This window comes from Scyliorhinus torazame, chromosome 14 (assembly GCF_047496885.1).
Source record: "Scyliorhinus torazame isolate Kashiwa2021f chromosome 14, sScyTor2.1, whole genome shotgun sequence".
NCBI lineage: Eukaryota > Metazoa > Chordata > Chondrichthyes > Carcharhiniformes > Scyliorhinidae > Scyliorhinus > Scyliorhinus torazame.
Genome location: NC_092720.1, coordinates 51,119,254 through 51,144,116, shown reverse-complemented (window position 1 = coordinate 51,144,116; position 24,863 = coordinate 51,119,254). Strand labels below are relative to the sequence as shown.

General features: G+C 48.3%; 1 protein-coding gene across 2 annotated transcripts in view; it reads left to right on the top strand.

Moving 5' to 3' along the window:
• Positions 1–24,863, top strand: part of iqcg (IQ motif containing G) — a 105,688-nt gene that overhangs the window by 15,616 nt on the left and 65,209 nt on the right. For both annotated transcript variants that reach the window (XM_072474172.1, XM_072474171.1), the window contains exons 3-4: positions 3,670–3,920; positions 24,289–24,417. In XM_072474172.1, the coding sequence (XP_072330273.1) occupies positions 3,670–3,920; positions 24,289–24,417 (380 nt within the window). The remainder of the gene's footprint in view (positions 1–3,669; positions 3,921–24,288; positions 24,418–24,863) is intronic.

Below are 24,863 nucleotides of genomic sequence, written 5' to 3'. Positions count from 1 at the left end.
GTTCGATGATATCTGTTTACCCTTGACAACGCCCGTTTGGTCCTCTGCTACGGAGTCCTTCTGCACTTGGCTAGGATCTTGCCCAGTATTTTTGTGTCTGCAAGATGGGTCTTTAAGATCCGCATTCTATTGGGTCTTTATCTTTCTTGGGTATCAGCGAGATTGAGGTTTATACTAGCGTAGGCGGCAGTGTACCCCTTGCCAGTGAATCTATGAATATCTCTCGCAGGTGCGGGGCCAGTGCCGACACAAATTATTTGTAGAAGTACGCTGGGAATCCGTCCGCTCCCGGCACCTTCCCCACCTGCATGGAGTCAATACTCTCCATGATTTCTCCCAGATCTAGCGGTGCTTCCAGGCCTATCCACCCCCACGACTGGAATGTCCAGTCCATTGAGGAACTGCTTCATCCGCAAGTCCCCTGCTGGGGGCTTGGAGGTATACAGCTCCCGGTAGAAGGTCTTGAATGCCTCGTTGACCTTTTCTGGCTCCGCTACTAGTTTTGCTTTGCTGTTCCTAGGTGTGTGGTTTTGTCTCCATGCTCGTACAGAGTCCCCCATGCCTGGCGGAGATGGCGCACTGCTTTCCTCATGGAGAGCAAGTCAAAGTCCATTTGTAGCTTTTTCCTCTCCGCCATGAGCTCTACGGTCGGGGCCTCGGAGTATCGCCGATCTACATCCAGTAACGAGTTGACTAGCTATTGCCTAGCCACCCTCTCTTCCTCATCTCTCCGTGCTTTAGAAGCGATAATTTCACCCTGTTCACAGCCTTCAGCACCTCCCAGAACGTGGAGGGTGAGACCTCCCCAATCTGGTTATTAGTAACATACTCGTCTATGACCTGAGATATTTTCTCGCAGAAAGCCTTATCGGCCAGGAGGGCCGTTTTCATGGGGGGCTTTGGACACGGCCCGTCTCCAACCTCACATTCATGTCCAAAACAGAATTTAAGCTCACACCCCCAAAATTAGCCGGTGTGAGTCTAAGTCACAAATGGAAGCCAGTAACTTGCTAATAAAAGCCATATCATTCCAATTTGGCGCATACACATTAACTAGAACCACCGACAAAGATCCACTGACAATCATATGTCTCCCATTCAGGTCTGCCACGATCTTCGCCGGCGAAAGAGGAACCCTTTTATTAATCAAAACTACTGCCCCTACCATCTAACCCAGAGTGAAATACCTGTCCGTTTAACCCCCTTACATTCCAAGTGACCAGCCGAATTGGGGACTTTCCACGGTCCTCCGACCCAGAATCAGCCATTTCCACCAAACGGTGTCATCCAACAAATACTTAAAGAGTAAAGGCACTGGGCCCACCCAAGATCAAGACAAAACAAAGAAAAAACTGTAGTCACTGTCAAAAAACTCTCTCTACCCTCCCCCCCAAACAATACCACATCCAAATAATCAATCAAACAACCAAAAGGCAAACTTACACCTTTAACCCCCACCTCAACTGCCCCTAACCCCAAAGAAAACAAAAACGCCAAGCTCATCATCTAAAATTACTGAAGGAGCTGCCGTTACCCCACCAAACTGCTCCTGTTAGCTAACTCTTCAGCCAGCAGAGGGGCCCCCGCCCAGAGTGAAAACAAATAAATAACTATAACCACGAGCCCCCTGCCCAAATCAAACTTTAACAATCAAAGAAAAAACACTCATGCCACAAAAGAACAAGAAAATACAAACTTGCACAAGAAACTCCAACAGATCCCCATAACCATGTGCCCTCCCGCATATACAAAGACCTTGTGAACATTACGATGAACTCGCCCAGCCCATGCTTCATAACAAAAGCATTTGCCTCCTCTGGCGCATCAAAATAATAGTCCTTCATATCAAAAGTAACTGAGATGTGCAGGGTATACCACCCCAAATTGAACTCCACTCTTATACAACGTGGCCTTGGCCTTTTTAAACACCGACTGCTTTTTAGCTAGCTCCGCTGCCACATCTTGATAGAGCCTGATGGCGTGACCCTCCCAATTGCAGTCCCGAAGAACCTTCACCCATCCCAGGACTCGATCCTTCTCCTGAAAACGATGGAACCTCATGGTGGTTCACTGGCAGGGGGCTTCTACCCGAGTGACCGGTGGACTTGCTCCAGCTCAGGAGAGAATGTCAGTCCACCCTCCCCCACCATATTCCCAAACATCTTCGAGATATGATCTGTTGGATTTGGGCCTTCCATTCCCTCCAGCAACCCCATGATTCTAAGATTCTATCTCCTGGAGCAAATCTTCAAATTATTTACCTTGGCCCTCAGTGCTTTATGAACACCAGCCATTATTACCACTTCAGCTTCCAAAGAGCCAATCTGATTGCTCTGCCTTGAGAGCGTCGACTCCACACCCTGTATCACCGGGCCATGCGGCTTTACCATCTCATCAGTCTTCTGCAATGCCAACTGAATGGGAGCTAGGACCTCTTCTAATGACCTATGGAGGTCCTTGGAGACAGTCCACAGCTGATTCTGAAATTCTGTTGCCAAGACTCCTGAAAGCATCTCGGCTGTCAATGGAGTGGTCAGAGTCGCGGTAGTGGCCTCCGCCATTTTCTTAACCGAAAAACCTCGGGATGCTTCCGAATCCGTTGATGAATTTTTATTTGCAGGCTTCATTGTCCTGTACTTTCTGGGCATATCTCTGGTGTGAAAATCTTATTCCATCAAAATGGTGACGTTTTAGCCAAAACCCCCCCCCCCCACAAAAAATACAGGTGAAAAGGACAAAAATAAAGTATCCTGGTGGGAGCCACCTTGTGTGTGACTACACCCTACATGCCGCCATAAGCAGCCCACCGATGGCCACCAGAATTAACTGACAATAGACTTTATGACAAAATCTCTGCTGTCCAGGTATTGTTGTCCATCTGGTATACTCGAGCATTAGTATTTAAAATACAATTTAAACTGTAAAGGAAAGAAGAAAATGTTCATAGATCTCAAAACCAATGTATGAGGTGGACATTTGGACAGTCCAAACTATTTTATGGATTGCCAGAAGCTCTAGCCTATCCTACAACCATTGACATGAGCTCTGAGATCAGTTCTACAGGTGCCAGCAACCCTTTGATACGTTGTCCAAATGGCAGTTCTTCACATTGAGAGCAATTCACACAGCAGCAAATTGAAGGGGTGTAGGTTAGGTTGATCTTAGATTAGGACAAATGATCGGCACAACATCATGGGCTGAAGAGCCTGTACTGTTCTATGTGAACACGGCAGCTATGCCGAAGCTTGTGCACGAACGTGTACTTTACAGCAGTTTAAACCCTTTAGATTCCCCTCTCAGGGCTTTTGTGTTTAAAATGTACTTAGAATTATAAATTGGACAATCAATCTAAATTGTCCACATAAGTTTAAGCAGTGATTACAGCACTGTATGTCAATACACTCAAGGTTTTAATGTTATTCCTGTCCTGCGTGTCCCGGTGTCTGAAAAGTTATGGTGTTAGAATGATTAAAATCTAGGTTGTTACAATCTCTTACGATATTTGAACTGACACCTGCAAAACAACACCGCTTGTTTAATTAGAAGCAAAAAAAGGTCACATTTATTTCATACAAATTATGCTTTTAAAATTCTGAAATTCTTAGCACACCTGAGCACAACAGCATTTGATCACTCCAAAGGAAAATCTCATATTTGTTTCATATCCAGATCGTAGGAAATGAAATTGACATGGTACTCAAAAGTCAGAAGCATGTGGAGAACAAGTTTCAGGAGCTGATATCTTCTCGATCGGATAAGAAGGAGGAGATTGGAAAAGCTTCCAGAGAAAAACTGGCTGAGCTGGGAGAGCAAATCGAAAAGACTTCAGGGGATCTGAAGAGGAGCACTCAGCTCTTGAAAACATCCCTAAAACAGAGCCCACTTACTGCTGATAATCTGACAAAAGTTCAAGCTGACAGGTGAGGTCCCAAAGAATAACTTCTAAGTGCCAATTTAAATGTAAATCTTTTAGTCCGAGTATCCGATTCACTTAGGGTTAGCGTGCAGGTTCAGTCGGCAGTTAAGAAGGCAAATGCAATGTCAGCATTCATGTCAAGAGGGCTAGAATACAAGGCCAGGGATGTACTTCTGAGGCTGTATAAGACTCTGGTCAGACCCCATTTGGAGTATTGTGAGCAGTTTTGGGCCCCGTATCTAAGGAAGGATGTGCTGGCCTTGGAAAGTGTCCAGAGGAGGTTCATAAGAATAATCCCTGGAATGAAGAACTTGTCGTATGAGGAACGGTTGAGGACTCTGGGTCTGTACTCGTTGGAGTTCAGAAGGATGAGGGGGATCTTATTGAAATTTACAGGGCCTGGATAGAGTGGACGTGAAAAGCATGTTTCCACTTGTAGGAAAAACTAGGACCAGAGGACATTATCTCAGACTAAAGGGACGGAATTTCTTCAGTCAGAGGGTGGTGAATCTGTGGAAGTCTTTGCCGCAGTAGGTTGTGGAGGCCAAATCACTGAGTATCTTTAAGACAGAGATAGGTTCTTGATTAATAAGGGGATCAGGGGTTATGGGGAGAAGGCAGGAGAATGGGAATGAGAAAATATCAGCCATGATTGAATGGTAGAGCAGACCCAATGGGCCGAGTGGCCTAATTCTGCTCCTATGTCTTATGGTCTTATATATCCAAATCTTACACTACAAATTCCAGTAGATTAGGTCAAAATGGATATAATAATTTAAATTTTATTGCCCATGACCAAATATATATATATTTTTTATTCGTTCATGGGCCAAGCCAGCATTTATTGCCCCTTCCTGAGAGCATTCAAGAGTCAACCACATTGCTGTGGGTCTGGAGTCACATGTAGGCCAGGCCAGGTAAGGACCTTTCCTGAAGGACATTAGTGAACCAGGTGAATTTATTTAAAAAAAAATTTTATTCTCCTTTTTCACATTTTCTCCCAAATTTACACCCGCCAACAATAAACAATAATCAGTAACAAATATGTCAATCCCCATATCAATAACAACGATCCCATCCTCCCACCAAACCCCAAACATTAGCCCGCATGTTCACACAAACAAATGACAGAAAGGAATTAGGGATCACCCATAGTCGCCATTAACACACACAACCACCCGCCCCAACTAATGTTCGATGTTATCCAGTTCTTGAAAGTGCATAATGAATAATGCCCATGAATTGTAGAACCCCCCCATCCTTCCCCTCAGTTCAAACTTGACCTTCTCAAGAGTCAAGAATTCCAACAGATTCCCCCCGCCACGCCAGGGCACAGGGTGGAGAGGTTGCTCTCCAACCCATCAGGATCCGCCTTCGGGCGATCAACGAGGCGAAGGCTACCACATCTGCCTCCGCACTCGTTTCCAACCCTGGCTGGTCCGACACCCTGAATATGGCCAGTTTCACGTGCACCACTTTAGAACTTACCCTAAAAACCTCCTTCCAGTAATCTCCAGCTTTGGACAGGACCGAAACATATGAATGTGATTAGCAGCCCCCCCCCCCCCCCCCCCCCCCCCCCCCCGGCAATGTTCACACACATCTTCTACTCCTTCAAAGAATCGGCTCATCCTCGCACTTGTGAGGTGTGCTCTGTATACCACCTTCAGCTGTATCAGCCTCAACCTCGCGCACGAGGTGGAGGCATTCACTCTCCAGAGCACCTCACACCAGAACCCCTCCTCCATATCCTCTCCCAACTCTTCCTCCCACTTTGCTTTGTGTGGTGAATGTATTCACCTAATGCATGAGCTGTCTGTATAATGCTATGACCTATGACCTGGAAGTGATGATGCGGTCTACTTCCAGGTACTGTACTGGAACCCCGGTGGGCTCCGCCTCTGGCTCCGCCCTCTCCAGGGCCATATATAGACCGGCCACCTGAGGGTGGCACTCATTTGTACAGCAGATACTGGCAGGCGAGTTCATGGATAATAAAGCCTAGTGTTCACTCGTTCTCACGGTCTCACAGTGAATTGATGGTATAACAATTTATTATCCATCGACAACACCATGGAAGCCGCTCTAAAGCCAGACAAGCTCGAACCCGACGTGCGCGCGTCACAGGCCAAGGAGATCTTCGAACATTGGCTTCGCTGCTTCGAGGCCTACCTCGACTCCTCCACATCACCTCCCACTGAAACCCTCAAGCGACTCCTCCATGCTTGGGTGAGCCATCGAATCTCCGTGGTGATAGAGAAAGCTGCCACGTATGAGGCGGCGGTCCCAACCCTCAAGGCGCATTTCGTGAAGCCCGTAAACGAGGTGTTCGCCCGACACCTTCTCACTACTCGCCGTCAACGCGCCGGTGAATCGCTGGACGAGTACCTGGAAACCATGACCCTACTCGCGAGGAACTGCAGCTATCGAGATGTGACAGCGGAGGAACACATGAACTCACAGATCCGGGACATCTACGTAGTTGGGGTCCGATCGAACTACATCAGGCAGCGCCTGCTGGAAAACGGCACCTCTGACCTGCGGGACACGATAAAGCTACCTACCTCGTTAGAGGTGGCCTACCAGAGCCTCAGTGCGTTCCCCGCGGGCCTGGCGAACCCCTCGTGGACACCCTCGTCAGGTCTGCGCGGAGTGCAAACTGCACTTCTACCGGCCAGACAAGGCCCGCCTGGTAAAGGCCTCCCGGCCCTTTGAGCGCCTAAGTATTGACTTCAAAGGGCCCCTCCCTTCCACCAACCGGTAATATATACTTTCTAACCGTCATCGAAGAGTACTCCCGCTTCCCTTTCTCTGTCCCCTGCCCCAACATGACCTCGGCCACTGTAATAAAGGCACTGCACGACATCTTCACACTGTTCGGTTTCCCTGCGTACGTCCACAGCGACCGGGGCACATCGTTCATGAGCGATGAGCTACGCCAGTACATGCTCAGCAAAGGCATCGCCTCGAGCAGGACTACGAGCTATAACCCGCAGGGAAACGGGCAGGTGGACAGGGAGAACGCGACGGTATGGAAGGCCGTCCTTCTGGTCCTCCGGTCTAGAAGGCTCCCAAATCCCCGCTGGCAGGAGGTCCACCCCGACGCCCTCTGCTCCATTAGATCACTCCTCTGCACAGCCACGAACGAGACCCCTCACGACTGTTTGTTTGTCTTCCCTAGGAAGTACATCTCCGGGGTCTCGCTTCCATCTTGGTTGACAACTCCGGGACCTGTCATTCTCCGGAGGCATACGAGGAGCCATAAGACCGACCGCCTGGTCGAGAGGGTCCAGCTGCTGCACGCCAACCCCTAGTACGCCTACATCGCGCACCAGGACGGCGACAAGATACGGTCTCCCTACGAGACCTGGCGCCAGCTGGTTGCCCTGCCAACGCTTCCCCCTCCCCGCTGCCTACCGCCACCCCCAGCGCCTCTTACACCCCCCTGGGTCTCCTGTAGTGTCCCGTGCCGGCACTGCTGCCACCCACCACCCCCCTGCCTACCCCCAACCGTCTCCGACACGCCGGACTGAGGCTCAAGCTCCAGACACAATGCCCCCGGAGTCACCATCTGCAACAACCGTGCCCGTCGCATTGCCAGAGCTGAGGAGGTCTAAAAGAATGATCCGGCCTCCAGACAGACTGAACATTTAATGGCCCCACCTCACCCCCGCTGAACTTGATTTTTTTAACAGGTGGTGAATGTGGTGAATGTATTCACCTAATGCATGAGTTGTCTGTATAATGCTGTGACCTATGACCTGGAAGTGATGATATGGTCTACTTCCAGGTACTGTACTGGAACCCCGGTGGGCTCCGCCTCTGGCCCCGCCCTCATCGGGGCCATATATAGACCGGCCACCTGTGGGTGACACTCATTTGTACAGCAGATACTGGCAGGCGAGTTCATGGATAATAAAGCCTAATGTTCATTCGTTCTCACGGTCTCACAGTGAATTGACGGTATAACACTTTGATCCCTTCCAGTGGTGCCTTCACCTCTTCCAAAATAGCTCCGTAAACTGCCGACACTACCCCCTTCTCCAGTCCCCCTGTCGTCAGCACCTCCTCCAGCAATGTGGAGGCCGGCTCCACCGGGAAGCTCTGTATCTCCTTTCTGGCAACATCTTGAACCTGCATGTATCTAAACATTTCCCCCTGCTCCAGCCCATACTTAGCTTCCAGCTCCTTCAATCCTGCAAACCGACCCCTAAGAAACAAATCTTTTTGTGTCTTAATCCCCTTCTCCTCCCATTTCCGAAAATTTCCATCCCACTTCCCTGGCTCAAATCTGTGGTTCCCCCGAATCAGCTTTTCCCTTGACCCTACCCCCAACGCGAAGTGTTGGCGAAACTGCCTCCGAATTCTCAATGAAGCTATTATTACTGGACTCCCTGAGTACTTCCCCGGTGCTATCGGGAACGACGCTGTTGCTAGTGCTTTCAATCCTGACCCCTTGCACAAATTCTCCTCCATTCTGCCCACTGGGAATCAACCCCTCTGACCAGCTCCGCACCTTCTCCACATTCGCCGCCCAGTAGTAAACCTGTATTACAGGTTCGGAAGACCCAAACCCCCTGCCTGCCTTCCCCTCTGTAGCAGCACCTTTCTAACTCTGGCCACCTTCCCTCCCCATATGAACGAAGTAATCCTTCCCTCAATCTCTCTGAAAAAAGCCTTTGGCAGGAAAATCGACAGGCATTGAAAAATAAACAGAAATCGCAGCAAGAACCAGGTGAGTTTAATGGTCATCACTAATTTAATTTTTTTTTTTTTTTTTTTAAATAATATTTTATTGAAAATTTTTGGTCAACCAACACAGTACATTGTGCATCCTTTACACAACATTGTAACAATACAGATAATAATGACCTTTTTTAAATTTAAACAAAAACAACAACAAATAAATAAATATTAAATAACAAAAAAATAAAAACTAGCCCTAATTGGCAACTGCCTTGTCTCAGGCCACACCCCCCCCCCCCATCCCCCCCCATCCCTCCCCCCCCCCCCCCCCCCCCCCAAAGTCCTGGGCCGCTGCTGCTGCCTTCTTTGTTCTCCCCTATCTATCTTTCCGCAAGATATTCGACGAACGGTTGCCACCGCCTAGTAAACCCTTGAGCCGACCCCCTTAGGACGAACTTAATCCGCTCTAACTTTATGAACCCCGCCATATCATTTATCCAGGTCTCCACCCCTGGGGGCTTGGCTTCTTTCCACATTAGCAATATTCTGCGCCGGGCTACTAGGGACGCAAAGGCCAAAACATCGGCCTCTTTCGCCTCCTGCACTCCCGGCTCTTGTGCAACCCCAAATATAGCCAACCCCCAGCTTGGTTCGACCTGGACTCCTACTACTTTCGAAAGCACCTTTGTCACCCCCATCCAAAACCCCTGTAGTGCCGGGCATGACCAAAACATATGGGTATGATTCGCTGGGCTTCTCGAGCACCTCGCACACCTATCCTCCACCCCAAAAAATTTACTGAGCCGTGTTCCAGTCATATGTGCCCTGTGTAATACCTTAAACTGAATCAGGCTTAGCCTGGCGCACGAGGACGACGAGTTTACCCTGTTTAGGGCATCTGCCCACATCCCCTCCTCAATCTCCTCCCCTAGCTCTTCTTCCCATTTCCCTTTTAGTTCGTCCATCATAGTCTCCCCTTCGTCTCTCATTTCCCTATATATATCCGACACCTTACCGTCCCCCACCCATTTCTTTGAGATGACTCTGTCCTGCACCTCTTGTGTCGGGAGCTGCGGGATTTCCCTCACCTGCTGCCTCGCAAAAGCCCTCAATTGCATGTACCTGAATGCATTCCCTTGGGGCAACCCATATTTCTCGGTCAGCGCTCCCAGACTCGCAAACTTCCCATCCACAAATAGATCTTTCAATTGCGTTATACCTGCTCTTTGCCACATTCCATATCCCCCATCCATTCCCCCCGGGGCAAACCTATGGTTGTTTCTTATCGGGGACCCCCCCAGTGCTCCGGTCTTTCCCCTATGTCGTCTCCACTGTCCCCAAATCTTCAGTGTAGCTACCACCACCGGACTCGTGGTATAGTTCCTTGGTGAGAACAGCAATGGGGCTGTCACCATAGCCTGCAGGCTGGTCCCCCTACAGGACGCCCTCTCTAATCTCTTCCACGCCGCTCCTTCCTCCTCTCCCATCCACTTACTCACCATTGAAATATTAGCGGCCCAATAATACTCACTTAGGCTCGGTGGTGCCAGCCCCCCCCTATCCCTACTACGCTGTAAGAATCCCTTCCTCACTCTCGGAGTCTTCCCGGCCCAAACAAAACCCATGATACTCTTTTCTATCCTTTTGAAAAAAGCCTTCGTGATCACCACCGGGAGACACTGAAACACAAAAAGGAATCTCGGGAGGACCACCATCTTAACTGCCTGCACCCTCCCTGCCATTGACAATGCTACCATATCCCATCTCTTGAAATCTTCCTCCATCTGTTCCACCAACCGCGTCAAATTTAGCCTGTGCAATGTGCCCCAATTCTTAGCTATCTGGATCCCCAGGTAACGAAAGTCTCTTGTTACCTTCCTCAACGGTAGGTCTTCTATTTCTCTACTCTGCTCCCCTGGATGCACCACAAACAGCTCACTCTTTCCCATGTTCAATTTATACCCTGAAAAATCCCCAAACTCCCCAAGTATCCGCATTATTTCTGGCATCCCCTCCGCTGGATCCGCCACATATAGTAGCAGATCATCCGCATATAAAGATACCCGGTGTTCTTCTCCTCCCCTAAGTATTCCCCTCCATCCCTTGGAACCTCTCAGCGCTATCGCCAGGGGCTCAATCGCCAGTGCAAACAGTAATGGGGACAGAGGACATCCCTGCCTTGTCCCTCTATGGAGCCGAAAATATGCCGATCCCCGTCCATTCGTGACCACACTCGCCACTGGGGCCCTATACAACAGCTGCACCCATCTAACATACCCCTCTCCGAACCCAAATCTCCTCAACACCTCCCACAGATAATCCCACTCCACTCTATCAAATGCTTTCTCGGCATCCATCGCCACTACTATCTCCGTTTCACCCTCTGGTGGGGCCATCATCATTACCCCTAACAACCTCCGTATGTTCGTGTTCAGCTGTCTCCCCTTCACAAACCCAGTTTGGTCCTCATGAACCACCCCCGGGACACATTCCTCTATTCTCATTGCCATTACCTTGGCCAAGACCTTGGCATCTACATTGAGGAGGGAGATTGGTCTGTAGGACCCGCATTGTAGCGGATCCTTTTCCTTCTTTAAAAGAAGCGATATCGTTGCTTCTGACATAGTCGGGGGCAGTTGTCCCCTTTCCTTTGCCTCGTTGAAGGTCCTCGTCAGTAGCGGGGCGAGCAAGTCCAAATATTTTCTGTAAAATTCAACTGGGAATCCGTCCGGTCCCGGGGCCTTTCCCGTCTGCATGTTCCTAATTCCTTTCACCACTTCTTCTACCGTGATCGGTGCTCCCAATCCCATCCTTTCCTGCTCTTCCACCTTGGGAATTTCCAGCCGATCCAAAAACTCCATCATTCTCTCCCTCCCATCCGGGGGTTGAGCTTCATACAATTTTTTATAAAATGTCTTAAACACTTCATTCACTCTCTCCGCTCCCCGCTCCGTCTCTCCATCTTCGTCTCTCACCCCCCCATTTCCCTCGCTGCTCCCCTTTTCCTCAATTGGTGTGCCAGCAATCTGCTCGCCTTCTCTCCATATTCATACTGTACACCCTGCGCCTTCCTCCATTGTGCCTCTGCAGTGCCTGTGGTCAGCAAGTCAAATTCCACATGCAGCCTTTGCCTTTCCCTATACAGTCCCTCCTCCGGTGCTTCCGCATACTGTCTGTCCACCCTCAAAAGTTCTTGCAACAACCGCTCCCGTTCCTTACTCTCCTGCTTCCCTTTATGTGTCCTTATTGATATCAGCTCCCCCCTAACCACCGCCTTCAACGCCTCCCAGACCACTCCCACCTGAACCTCCCCATTGTCATTGAGTTCCAAGTACTTTTCAATGCATCCCCTCACCCTTAAGCACACCCCCTCATCCGCCATTAGTCCCATATCCATTCTCCAGGGTGGACGCCCTCTTGTTTCCTCCCCTATCTCCAAGTCTACCCAGTGTGGGGCATGATCCGAAATGGCTATAGCCGTATATTCCGTTCCCCTCACCCTCGGGATCAATGCCCTACCCAACACAAAAAAGTCTATGCGTGAATAGACTTTATGGACATAGGAGAAAAACGAGAACTCCTTACTCCTAGGTCTACTGAATCTCCACGGGTCCACCCCTCCCATCTGCTCCATAAAATCCTTAAGCACCTTGGCTGCTGCCGGCCTCCTACCAGTCCTGGACTTCGACCTATCCAGCCTTGGTTCCAACACCGTGTTAAAGTCTCCCCCCATTATCAGCTTTCCGGTCTCTAGGTCTGGGATGCGTCCTAGCATTCGCCTCATAAAATTGGCATCGTCCCAATTCGGGGCATACACGTTTACCAACACCACCATCTCTCCCTGTAATTTGCAACTCACCATCACGTATCTGCCCCCGTTATCCGCCACTATAGTCTTTGCCTCGAACATTACCCGCTTCCCCACTAATATAGCCACCCCCCCTGTTTTTCGCATCCAGCCCCGAATGGAACACCTGCCCTACCCATCCTTTGCGCAACCTAACCTGATCTATCAGTTTCAGGTGCGTTTCCTGTAACATGACCACATCTGCTTTAAGTTTCTTAAGGTGTGCGAGTACTCGTGCCCTCTTTATCGGCCCGTTAAGCCCCCTCACGTTCCACGTGATCAGCCGAGTTGGGGGGCTTCCCACCCCCCCCCCCCCCCCTTGCCGGTTAGCCATCATCTTTTTCCAGCTTCTCGCCCAGTTCCCACGCGGCTGTATTTCTCCCAGACGGTGCCCCCCCGCCCATCCTTTCCCGCACCCACTCCCCCCTTTCCCCAGCAGCAGCAACCCAGTAATTCCCCCCTCCCCCCCCCCCCGCTAGACCCCCCGCTAATGTAATTACTCCCCCCATGTTGCTCCCAGAAGTCAGCAAACTCTGGCTGACCTCGGCTTCCCCCCGTGATCACGGCTCGCCCCGTGCGGCGCCCCCTCCTTCCTGCTTCTCTATTCCCGCCATAATTATCATAGCGCGGGAACCAAGCCCGCGCCTCTCCCTCGGCCCCGCCTCCCATGGCCAACGCCCCATCTCCTCTCCCTCCCCACCTCCCCCCATCACCACCTGTGGGAGAAAGAAAAGTTACCATACCGCAGGATTAATCATACAATCCCTCTTCGCCCCCCACTCGTCCCACCACTTTGTCCAAACGTTCATTTTCGTAGTCCAATCATTCCAATTTTTCTTCTACAATAAAAGTCCACGCTTCATCCGCCGTCTCAAAGTAGTGGTGCCTCCCTTGATATGTGACCCACAGTCTTGCCGGTTGCAGCATTCCAAACTTTATCTTTTTTTGTGAAGTACCGCTTTGGCCCGATTAAAGCTCGCCCTCCTTCTCGCCACCTCCGCACTCCAATCTTGATAGACGCGGATCACCGCGTTCTCCCATTTACTACACCGAGTTTTCTTCGCCCATCTAAGGACCATTTCTCTATCCTTAAAATGGAGAAATCTCACCACTATGGCTCTGGGAGCTTCTCCTGCTCTCGGTCCTCGCACCATAACTCGGTATGTTCCCTCCACCTCCAACGGACCCGTCGGGGCCTCCACTCCCATTAACGAGTGCAGCATCGTGCTCACATATGCCCCAACGTCCGCCCCCTCCACACCTTCAGGAAGGCCAAGAATCCTCAAGTTGTTCCTCCTTGCGTTATTTTCCAGTGCCTCCAACCTCTCCACAGATCGTTTCTGGTGTGCCTCCTGTATCTCCGACTTCACCACCAGGCCCTGTATGTCGTTTTCATTCTCTGCTGCTTTCGCCTTCACGACCCGAAGCTCCTGCTCCTGGGTCTTTTGTTCCTCTTTCAGCCCTTCAATCGCCTGTAATATCGGGGCCAACAACTCTTTCTTCATTTCCTTTTTTATCTCCTCCACGCAGCGTTTCAAAAACTCTTGTTGTTCAGGGCCCCATATGAAACTGCCACCTTCCGACGCCATCTTGGTTTCTGCTTGCCTTCCTTGCCTTTGTTCCAAAGGATCCGCTGCAATCCGGCCACTTTCCTCTCCTTTTTCCATCCGTGTCCAGGGGGAACACCCTTCTGGTTTACCGCACGGTGTTTTCAGCCGTTAAAATTGCCGTTGGGGCTCCTATCAAGAGCCCAAAAGTCCGTTTCACAGGGAGCTGCCGAAACGTGCGACTCAGCTGGTCATCGCCGCACCCAGAAGTCCCCACTAATTTAATTTTAATTGAATTCAAATTTCACCATCTGCCATGGTGGGATTCGAAGCCGGGTCTCCAGAGCATTACCCTGGGTCTTTGGATTAGTAGTTCAACAACAATACCACTACGCCACTGCCTCCCCTGAAAGTGGAAGTGTGTACTTTCTTACCCTCAGAGTGATTGAGTAATTACTCAGCAGCAAGCTTCTATGTATTAAAAATGAAGTAAGTTATTTTATTTCCACACACACCTTCTCTGAAAATTAAATAAAAGCTTGATGCCTCACTTGACTGACTTGCAAAAACTATCATGTACACAAAAACAGTAATTTTAACTCAGCCTCTATTTTGTTGAAGGCCTGATGTTTCTTGCTTGAGTTGATATAATAATCTTTATTATTGTCACAAGTAGCCTGACATTAACACTGCAATGAAGTTACTGCGAAAATCCCCGAGTCACACTCTGGCGCCTGTTCTGGTACACAGAGGGAGAATTGTGGGAGGAAATCGTAGCCATGTAAAATGGCTGCGTTCCGATTAATCTGGCCAAAACCCAGTTTAAAATGGCTAACCCGAAAGACTGCTGGGAAAAGCAGTCAAGAAGACACAGGCAGGCAGCTGCAGACAGGTTTGCAGCTTCAGCTCTGGGAACGTAGCCCAGATCGATACTCAGTGCTATCAACAGCCCATCAACCCAGGTATCTGCAGTTGCATTCAGGACTGTTTACACCTAATCTACTCAGACATCCACAGTTAAATCGGCTATCCCCGGGAACAATTGCAACATATTAGCAATTGAATACCGGGCCAGACCTGTCGGCGCTTGCAGTGGCCGAAACAAAGACAGGTGAGCGACCACCCCCCGATCAAGGAATCGCTTCACCATTGGACACATCGACCCCAGAGACTGGGGACAGAATCCAATCACTTAGGACTCAGGGTCAAGGGCCGCCCCGGGAGGCGGGAAGCCCCTGGGTCCTATAAAAGTGAAGGTCCAAGTTCAGATCTCTCTCTCTCTCATCTTCGCCTGCTCGAGACCTTCGCAAGACCAGCCACCGTGTATCGTAAGTTTGAATCCAACGATCGCTATCCGGTAGAGACACCTAGCCACCGACCTGTAGCAGCCTTTTGAATCCCGCGGGTCAGATTTGATTGGACAAGCCATTCATTTCCCTGACCCGGTGGGCTCTTCCTAAGTTAAGTATTGGCCAGTAGTGATAGGTTTGTTATATAGAAAGTAGTAATAGGGTATTAATATTACTTGTATATAATAAATGACCGTTGTTTTAATCCTGACAAAGCGGTGTGCTGTTATTAATCATAACCTGAACTTGAACCACGTGGCGGTATCATAAAGATACCTGGCGACTCATGAGCAAAGGTGACCTAAACAGAGCAAATAGACTAAAGCTAGAAAGAGCAACAAAATCCACACAGACATGGGGAGAATGTGCAGACTCCGCACAGACAGTGACCCAAGCCGGGAATCGAACCAGGGACCCTGGCGCTGTGATGCAACAGTGCTAACTACTGTGCTACCATGCCTCCCATTCTTTGCTAGAAGTCAAGGTCTTGAAAAGCAAAGACTGTTGTAGTAGATCTGCCAGAGGCTGAGCACTCAGGTAATCATGGCCAGAAACAGGTTCAAGGAGAGTCCTTGTTTCTTCTGCATTTACTTAGGTTGCTCAGCTGACTGCATTGGCAGATGGCTCTTTGCAGAACCCTCTCTGTTGGAAGTCAGTCTTGAAGCCTCGGAAGATGTTTCTCTCCAAAGTCAGTTTGAAATTCTGTTGATACCTGTTCGCAGGGCAGCACGGTGGCGCAGTGGGTTAGCCCTGCAGCCTCATGGTGCCAAGATCCCAGGTTCGATCCCAGCTCTGGGTCACTGTCCGTGTGGAGTTTGCACATTCTTCTCGTGTTTGCGTGGGTTTCGCCCCCACAACCCAAAGATGTGCAGGCTAGGTGGACTGGCCACGTTAAATTGCCCCTTAATTGGAAAAAATTAATTTGGTGCACTAAATGTATTTTTAAAAAAATATTTGTTAGCAGGTAACAAAGATGGCTGCTGCTCACATTAGTTTTGAATCACGGTCCAAATTAAATACTATGATAATTCAATTAAACAGTTGGATCCTTCTCCCATCTGTGTATTTGAAAAGGCAATTTCACATTTTTTTACAATTATGGTTTTGGTAGGATTTTGTTTACCTCCTGGTCTGACAAACATCAAGTCAATTTCAACTCTTTGTTCTCTTGAGACAGAAAATTGTTTGTGATCCACAAAGGTGTCTGATGGTCTTCAGGAACCATCTTGAATTTCCATGTTGCAAGATGTAGCTTTAAAAAATATTGTTGTTTAAAGATTTAAGGCTGTGACAACTAAATTACATATTTCGTGTTTGTCTCAAGTGATTTGTATTCATACATGAACATGATTCCTTAGTTTTCCTGTCGTAGTTTTATCAAGCAAACACGTGTCCACGCATGGTTTAACCACTGACCACTTCCTTATTTTCTTCACCCTCCCAAATCCCTTTGCCCTCCGTTAATCCTATTTTCTGCAGCATAACTCCAAATTGGTTATAACGTACTATCAAACTCCATATAGCATACGCCTGTACCGTCATTCTCCATTCCCCCCATATGTTTATAGCTGTTAGTTTGCTGAAAACTGAAGTCCACCATTGATGGCCCTGTCCCAACCCTTTACAGTTGTAACTCCATTTTTACTTTGTTTCCAAATACAAATTGACCCAGGGATTAGAAACCAATCATCAAATCTCTCTTAGCAATACTCTGCCAGGTCTCGCTCTACTCTGCCAAAATAGTCCCACCTCCAGGATAATTTGGGACCACAGTAGCTTTATTATTCACTACTCCTTAAACCCACTCCTCAATTTTTTTGGTGCCCTCAGCCAATACAGATATCTGTTTCTGAGATAGAGACCATCTGTTAAGATACGTTTGTTGCTGCTCCTCCTTTCCCATGAATCCAAACCCTTCTCAGTCTGCCTCATGCCCTAGCCTTGAACTTCCATTTTATACCCTCTCCAAGCTCATCTCATCTATGAGACATTCCCATTCCTTTGACCCCATTCCCACTCAATTCCTGATCATCCAATTTCCCTCCCTGGATTTGATTCTAACCAATATTGTATATGGTCTTTTCCCCAGGTGCTGTTCCCCCAGCCCCATTCCAAAACCACACCATTGCAAAAACTGAACATGTACTCCATCATGTTTATTCTTTATTCATACTATCATGGTTTGGCATTGTATGACCATTGCTTTCCATAAATGGGACCCAGACATGAACATAGAACATTACAGCGCAGTTCAGGCCCTTCTGCCCTCGATGTTGCGCCGACCTGTGAGACCACTCTAAAGCCCATCTGATATCTGTCCTATAACTATCTCCCCTCAATTTAAAGTTATGTCCCCTCGTGCTAGACATCACCATCCGAGGAAAAAGGCTCTCACTGTCCACCCTATCTAATCCTCTGATCATCTTGTATGCCTCAATTAAGTCACCTCTTAACCTTCTTCTCTCTAACGAAAACAGCCTCAAGTGCCTCCGCCTTCCCTCAAAAGATCTTCCCTCCATACGAGGCAACATTCTGGTAAATCTCTGCACCCTTTCCAATGCTTCCACATCCTTCCTATAATGCGGCGACCAGAATTGCACGCAATACTCCAAATGCGGCCACACCAGAGTTTTGTACAGCTGCAACATGATCTCATGGCTCCGAAACTCAAATCCTCTACCAATAAAAGCTAACACACCATATGCCTTCTTAGAACCCTCTCAACCTGAGTGGCAACTTTCAGGGATCTATGTACATGGACACCGAGATCTCTCTGCTCAGCCACATTGCCAAGAATCTTACCATTAGCCCAGTACTCTGTCTCCTGTTATTCCTTCCAAAATGAATCACCTCACACTTTTCTGCATTAAACTCCATTTTCCACCTCTCAGCCCAGCGCTGCAGCTTATCTATGTCCCTCTGTAACTTGTAACATCCTTCTGCACTGTCCACAACTCCACCGACTTTAGTGTCATCTGCAAATTTACTCACCCATCCTTCTACGCCCTCCTCCAGGTCATTTATAAAAATGACAAACAGCAGTGGCCCCAAAACAGACCCTTGTGGTACACCACTATTAACTGGACTCCAGTCTGAACATTTGCCATCAACCACCACCCTTTGTCTTCTTCCAGCTAGCCAATTTCTGATCCAAACTGCTAAATCACCCTGAATCCCATGCCTCCGTATTTTCTGCAGTAGCCTACCGTGGGGAACCTTATCAAACGCTTTACTGAAATCCATATACACCACATCAACTGCTTTACCCTCATCCACCTGTTTGGTCACCTTCTCAAAGAACTCAATAAGGTTTGTGAGGCACGACCTACCCTTCACAAAACCGTGTTGACTATCTCGAATCAAATTATTCCTTTCCAGATGATTATACATCCTATCTCATTAACCTTTCCAAGATTTTGCCCACAACAGAAGTAAGGCTCACTGGTCTATAGATTCCGGGGTTGTCTCTACTCCCCTTCCTGAACAAGGAGACAACATTTGCTATCCTCCAGTCTTCTGGCACTATTCCTGTAGACAAAGATGACTTAAAGATCAAAGCCAAAGGCTCAGCAATCTCCTCCCTAGCTTCCCAGAGAATCCTAGGATAAATCCCATCCGGCCCAGGGGACTTATCTATTTTCATACTTTCCAGAATTGCTAACACCTCCTCCTTATGAACCTCAAGCCCTTCTAGTCTAGTAGCCTGAATCTCAGTATTCTCCTCGACAACATTGTCTTTTTCCTGTGTGAATACTGATGAAAAATATTCATTTAGCACCTCTCCTATCTCCTAGGACTCCACGCACAGCTTCCCACTACTGTCCTTGACTGGCCCTACTCTTACCCTAGTCATTCTTTTATTTCTGACATATCTATAGAAAGCTTTAGGGTTATCCTTAATCCTACCTGCCAAAGACTTCTCATGTCCCCTCCTGGCTCTTCTTAGCTCTCTCTTTAGGTCCTTCCTAGCTAACTTGTAACTCCAGAGCGCCCTAACTGAACCTTCATGTCTCATCTTTACATAAGCCTCCTTCTTCCTCTTGACAAGTGTTTCGACTGCTTTAATAAACTACAGTTCCCTTACTCGACCACTTCCTCTCTGCCTGACAGGTACATACTTATCAAGGACAGGCAGTAGCTGTTCCTTGAACAAGCTCCACATTTCCATTGTGCCCATCCCCTGCAGTTTTCCTCTCCATCTGATGCATCCTAAGTCTTGCCTCATCGCATCATAATTGCCTTTCCCCCAGATATAACTCTTGCCCTGCGGTATATACCTATCCCTTTCCATCACTAAAGTAAACATAATCGAACGGTGGTCACTGTCACCAAAGTGCTCACCTACCTCCAAATCTAACACCTGTCCTGGTTCATTACCCAGTACCAAATCCAATATGGCCTCGCCTCTCGTTGGCCTATCTACATACTGTCAGGAAACCCTCCTGCACACATTGGACAAAAATGGACCCATCTAAAGTACTCGAACTATAGCGTTTCCAGTCAGTATTTGGAAAGTTAAGTCCCCCATAACAACTACCCTGTTGCTTTCGCTCCTATCCAGAAACATCTTTGCAATCCTTTCCTCTACATCTCTGGAACTTTTCGGAGGCCTATAGAAAACCCCTAACAGGGTGACCTCTCCTTTCCTGTTTCTAACCTCAGCCCATACTACCTCAGTAGACGAGTCCTCATCAAATGTCCTTTCTGCCATCGTAATACTGTCCTTGACTAATAATGCCACCCCTCCCCCTCTTTTACTACCTTCCCTGAGCTTACTGAAATATCTAAACCCCGGCACCTGCAACAATCATTTCCTGTCCCTGCTCTATCCATGTCTCCGAAATGGCCACAACATCGAAGTCCCAGGTGCAAACTCATGCCGCAAGTTCGCCCACCTTATTCCAGATGCTCCTGGCATTGAAGAAGACACATTTTAAACCACCTTCCTGCCTGCCGGTACACTCCTGCAACTTTGAAACTTTACTCATGACCTCACTACTCTCAACCTCCTGTATACTGGAGCTACAATTCAGGTTCCCAAACCCCTGCTGAACTAGTTTAAACCCTCCCGAAGAGAGTTGGCTTCAACCCCTTTCTAAGCAGAAGCTTTCCTGAAGCAGTATAGCTATTCCAGAAATTTATTTGCTGCTTTGTCAAGCATTTAAGTGGCATTTAAGGTGTTTTAAAAGTGGGATGTCTGTTGTTTTGGGAAAAAATAAAGAATGACCTAATTTTTAGCATTGTCTGGTTATTCAGGGGGCATCTTGCACTTTGGTGTTGACAATTATTTTCCCTCTGCTAGGCTTTGAATAGAAACTTATAAAAATCAACACAATATCAGAGGTCAGTCAAAATAGCTGTGGGGGAGAAGCAACCACTGTGGTTGTTAAGACATGTAACAGAGAGAAGACATTTTTATTAAACTAACGTAATATCCTCTCAGGACTTCCGGTGACAGCATGTAGTTGGAGGTTGCGCATTGGGTGGCTCCTGCTCGAGGCTCTGGTTTTTGGATTCTAATTTCCAATTTCGGGACAGTTTTTGAACAAGCTGGTGCAGAAAGGCATAACGAAGATGGGGATGTTGATGACCCAGAAGAAAGCCACTGGAAAGAAGGGGGCGAGCGAATATTCGCCGTCGAGTGAACGGGTGAACCCGGCAGGAGGAAAGAAGGTGGAGGCTGGATCGCGAGGTGGGGTTGCTCCCCTCAGTGGAAACTGACCATGGTGATTGATGTGTTGGGTACTCTGCTACACAGACAAACCAACACGGTTGCGAATGGTACAACTCAGTTTTATTACTAACATTAATTTACAGTAGTAAACTGGTTACTGAGGTTCGATCATAACCCTAGAATCCGTGGACCTAGTCCTAATACTATCTTGTGGTGGCACTCAGCACATGGTGGATGTCTGAGTGGCTTGCTGTGAGCTCTGTGCCCTGATGCTATGATGTTTACCTAAATATCATGACTGTGATGGCTGAACAATTCGAGAGGCAGTTCACTAAGCAAATGGAGGTGCTGCAAAAGGCTGCAATGAAGGAGTGGATGGAGGAGGCGATTGCCCTGTTGGAGGCGGCAGTGTTGAAGACATCAGCCGAGGTACGGGAGGAAGTTGAAGGGGGTGGAGGAAGCTCTGTCGCAGCACACCTTGATGGGTGAGGATCTGCGGAACCTAAAAAAGGGCTCAGAGCCAAGGCGGAGAACAGGTTGAGGCGGCAGAACCTACGAATCGTGGGCCTGGTGAGGGCCCGAGGCTGACTGAGTACTTTGCGAAGATGTTGGCAGAGCTGCTGGGGGAGGGGGAAGAAGCCTCCCGATATGAGCTGGACAGGGAACATCGGTCGCTTAGGCACAAGCTGAAAACAAACAAGCCACCAAGGGCAGTTGAATTTTGCTTCCATAAGTTTCACATCAAGGAGAAGTCCTGAACAAAGAACAAAGAACAAAGAAATGTACAGCACAGGAACAGGCCCTTCGGCCCTCCAAGCCCGTGCCGACCATACTGCCCGACTAAACTACAATCTTCTACACTTCCTGGGTCCGTATCCTTCTATTCCCATCCTATTCATATATTTGTCAAGATGCCCCTTAAATGTCCCTATCGTCCCTGCTTCCACTACCTCCTCCGGTAGTGAGTTCCAGGCACCCACTACCCTCTGCGTAAAAAACTTGCCTCGTACATCTACACTAAACCTTGCCCCTCTCACCTTAAACCTATGCCCCCTAGTAATTGACCCCTCTACCCTGGGGAAAAGCCTCTGACTATCCACTCTGTCTATGCCCCTCATAATTTTGTATACCTCTATCAGGTCACCCCTCAACCTCCTTTGTTCCAGTGAGAACAAACCGAGTTTATTCAATCGCTCCTCATAGCTTATGCCCTCCATACCAGGCAACATTCTGGTAAATCTCTTCTGCACCCTCTCTAAAGCCTCCACATCCTTCTGGTAGTGAGTTGGGAGACGCAAAGGCGTGAAGTGAAGTGGGAACGCGTTGGTATTCGGATATATCAAGACTTGACGGTGGAACTGGTGAGAAGGCGGGCGATCTTCAGATGGGTGAAGGCAGTAATCTATCGTAACAGCAGAAGGCTTGGCGTGGTCTACCCGGCGAAGCTGAGGGTGACCTAAAACTTGAGGGGCTTCTACTTTGAGACAGTGGAGGCGGCAGAGGCGTTCGTGACCGCCGAAGAACTGGGATTGAAATAAGAGATGGGACTGAGATTGGGACTTGGACTGTGCTTAGCCTTTATCTCTCTTTTTGGTTGTGTCTTGTTCTATATTTGGAACAGCTGGGTTTTTGGGTTAATTGATAGTCTACAGTTGGTTACAATCATATTGGACTTGCGTTTTATGGCGCTTTTCCGAAGCGCGGTTTTGGAGGGTGGTGGGGAGAGGGACCGCGGTTGTTGGAATGTGGTCAAACAGATTTCGATGGGCCTGGCAGGTATTGGTGGGCAAGAGTTTCAGATGGGAAAGGTGGTGGTGGACCGGGGAGGGCAGGTATATGATAGTGACGAGCATATATGGCGCCGCTTCCAATGGCTCCAGGAAGGTATTCGGTGAGTCCGGTGGTGGTGGCTACATTGAAGATTTTGAGGCAATTTAGACAGCATTTGAAGCTGAGGGCTGGGCCGGGGGTGGGGGACGCCGCCTAGGGGGAATCATGGGTTTGAGCGAGGGAGAATGGATGCAAGACTTTGGAAATGGGTCGAGAGGAGGATTAGGGAAGTGAAGGATTTGTTCCTCTGGGGACGATTTGCGAGCCTAGAGGAGTTGGAAGAGAAGTATGGGTTGGCATGGGGAAGGGTTTAGGCACATGTGGGTTTGGGACTTTGAAAGAAAGATTTTCCCGACCTTTCCGATAGCGCCGGCCTCTTCGTTGCTGGAGGTGGTGCTGTCAGTGGGAGGGCTGGAGAGGGGTTTGTTTCGGTGATCTACTGGAGGATCCTGGAGGAGGATAGGGTGTCAAAGAAGGGGATTAAGGCAAAGTGGGAGGAGCTGGGGAGAGGCGGGAAATGTTGGAAGAGGGACTGTGGTGTGAGGTGCTGCTGAGGGTGAATGCCTCGACCTCGTGTGTGAGGTTGGGGCTGATACAGCTGAAAGTAGTGCATAGGCGCACCTCACAAAATCAAGGATGAGCTGGCTGTTCGAGGGGGTGGAGGATGTCTGTGAACAATGTGGGAGGGGCCCTGCAAACTATGTTCATATGTTTTGGTCAAGCGCAAAGCTGGAAATGTTTTGGAGGACGGTGTTCAGTACAATCTCGGGGGTCTTGCATGTGGATGTGGAGCCTGGTCCCCTAGAAGCCATATTCGGTGTGTCGGACCAGCCCGAGTTGCAGGGGGAGCGGGGGCAGATGTTTTAGCCTTCGACTCGCTGATTGCTTATGGGTGGGTCTTGTTGGGTGGAGGCCAGTTTCTCCACCCTTTACCTCAGCGTGGCGGGGGACCTGCTGGAGCTTTTGACCCTGGAGAAGATGACGTTCGAGCTGAGGGTGGTTCGGGATTGGTTACCATTGACAGTTGAAGGGGGGGGGTTTCGGGGTTATTGTTTTTTTAAATATTGTTGGGGTTCTTCTTGCTTTTCTTTTGTATGGTGAAATTTGCCGAATTAGAAGATTTAAAAAAAAAGTAAGATCCTCTGACATGTGCTTTTACAACATGTGCTCTTTATTTTTTCATAAACAGAAATTGTATTCATTGTACCAAAGATCACAGTAATATCATCCCGACAGTCCTATTACCACACTAGAAAGTGGGCGTTAACCTCAAGAGGAGGGGAAAGAAATTACGCAATTACACCCCTTTAGGCAGTGACCGACATCAGTGCACTCGAGTAGATACCTGTGGAGATTTAGTTTAAAGTTGGTGTACCTTGGTATCTCCTTCACTTTGTTCATATTTTTCATGTTATTAATAGTTCTCATTCTGATAATAGGCAATTTGCTTTGGAAGTGATCAATGAAACCTTGCAGGAGCTAAATTATTCTGGAACATTTGTGTCTCTACTGGACGTTGTCGAATGGGAGAAGAAGAAAAAAATCAACATGCAAAATGTTATCATCAGGTCAGCTTTGACATCCACGGTACTCTTAGTATTTACTTAAATGGGCAACTCACTGAGTCTCTATATGAATAAATTATACTCACCATACAGCTGATCAATAGGTAACATGCAGTCTGCACTGGAATAGCCATTAATCCAAACTCCTCCCACTACTCAATTTAATTGGAAACTCTGAGGGAATAATTTGTTTAAAGCATCGCCAGACCACGTAGACCGGGGGCAGACAGTGCCACAAGCCTTTACCTGTGGTGATTATTTCAAAGAATGTGTGCTGGAACTAGTACTGCTCAGCTATACTTCGCTCACTTTACTTCATTCTTTTCAATTAAAAGAACAGTAAGTTAGTGAATTGTGTCAAATGAGGGACGAGGAACAGGGTACAGAATTTTATTAATAAACACTGGTCTACACCAAAGACATATCTCCTAATTTCCCCATTTTAGATG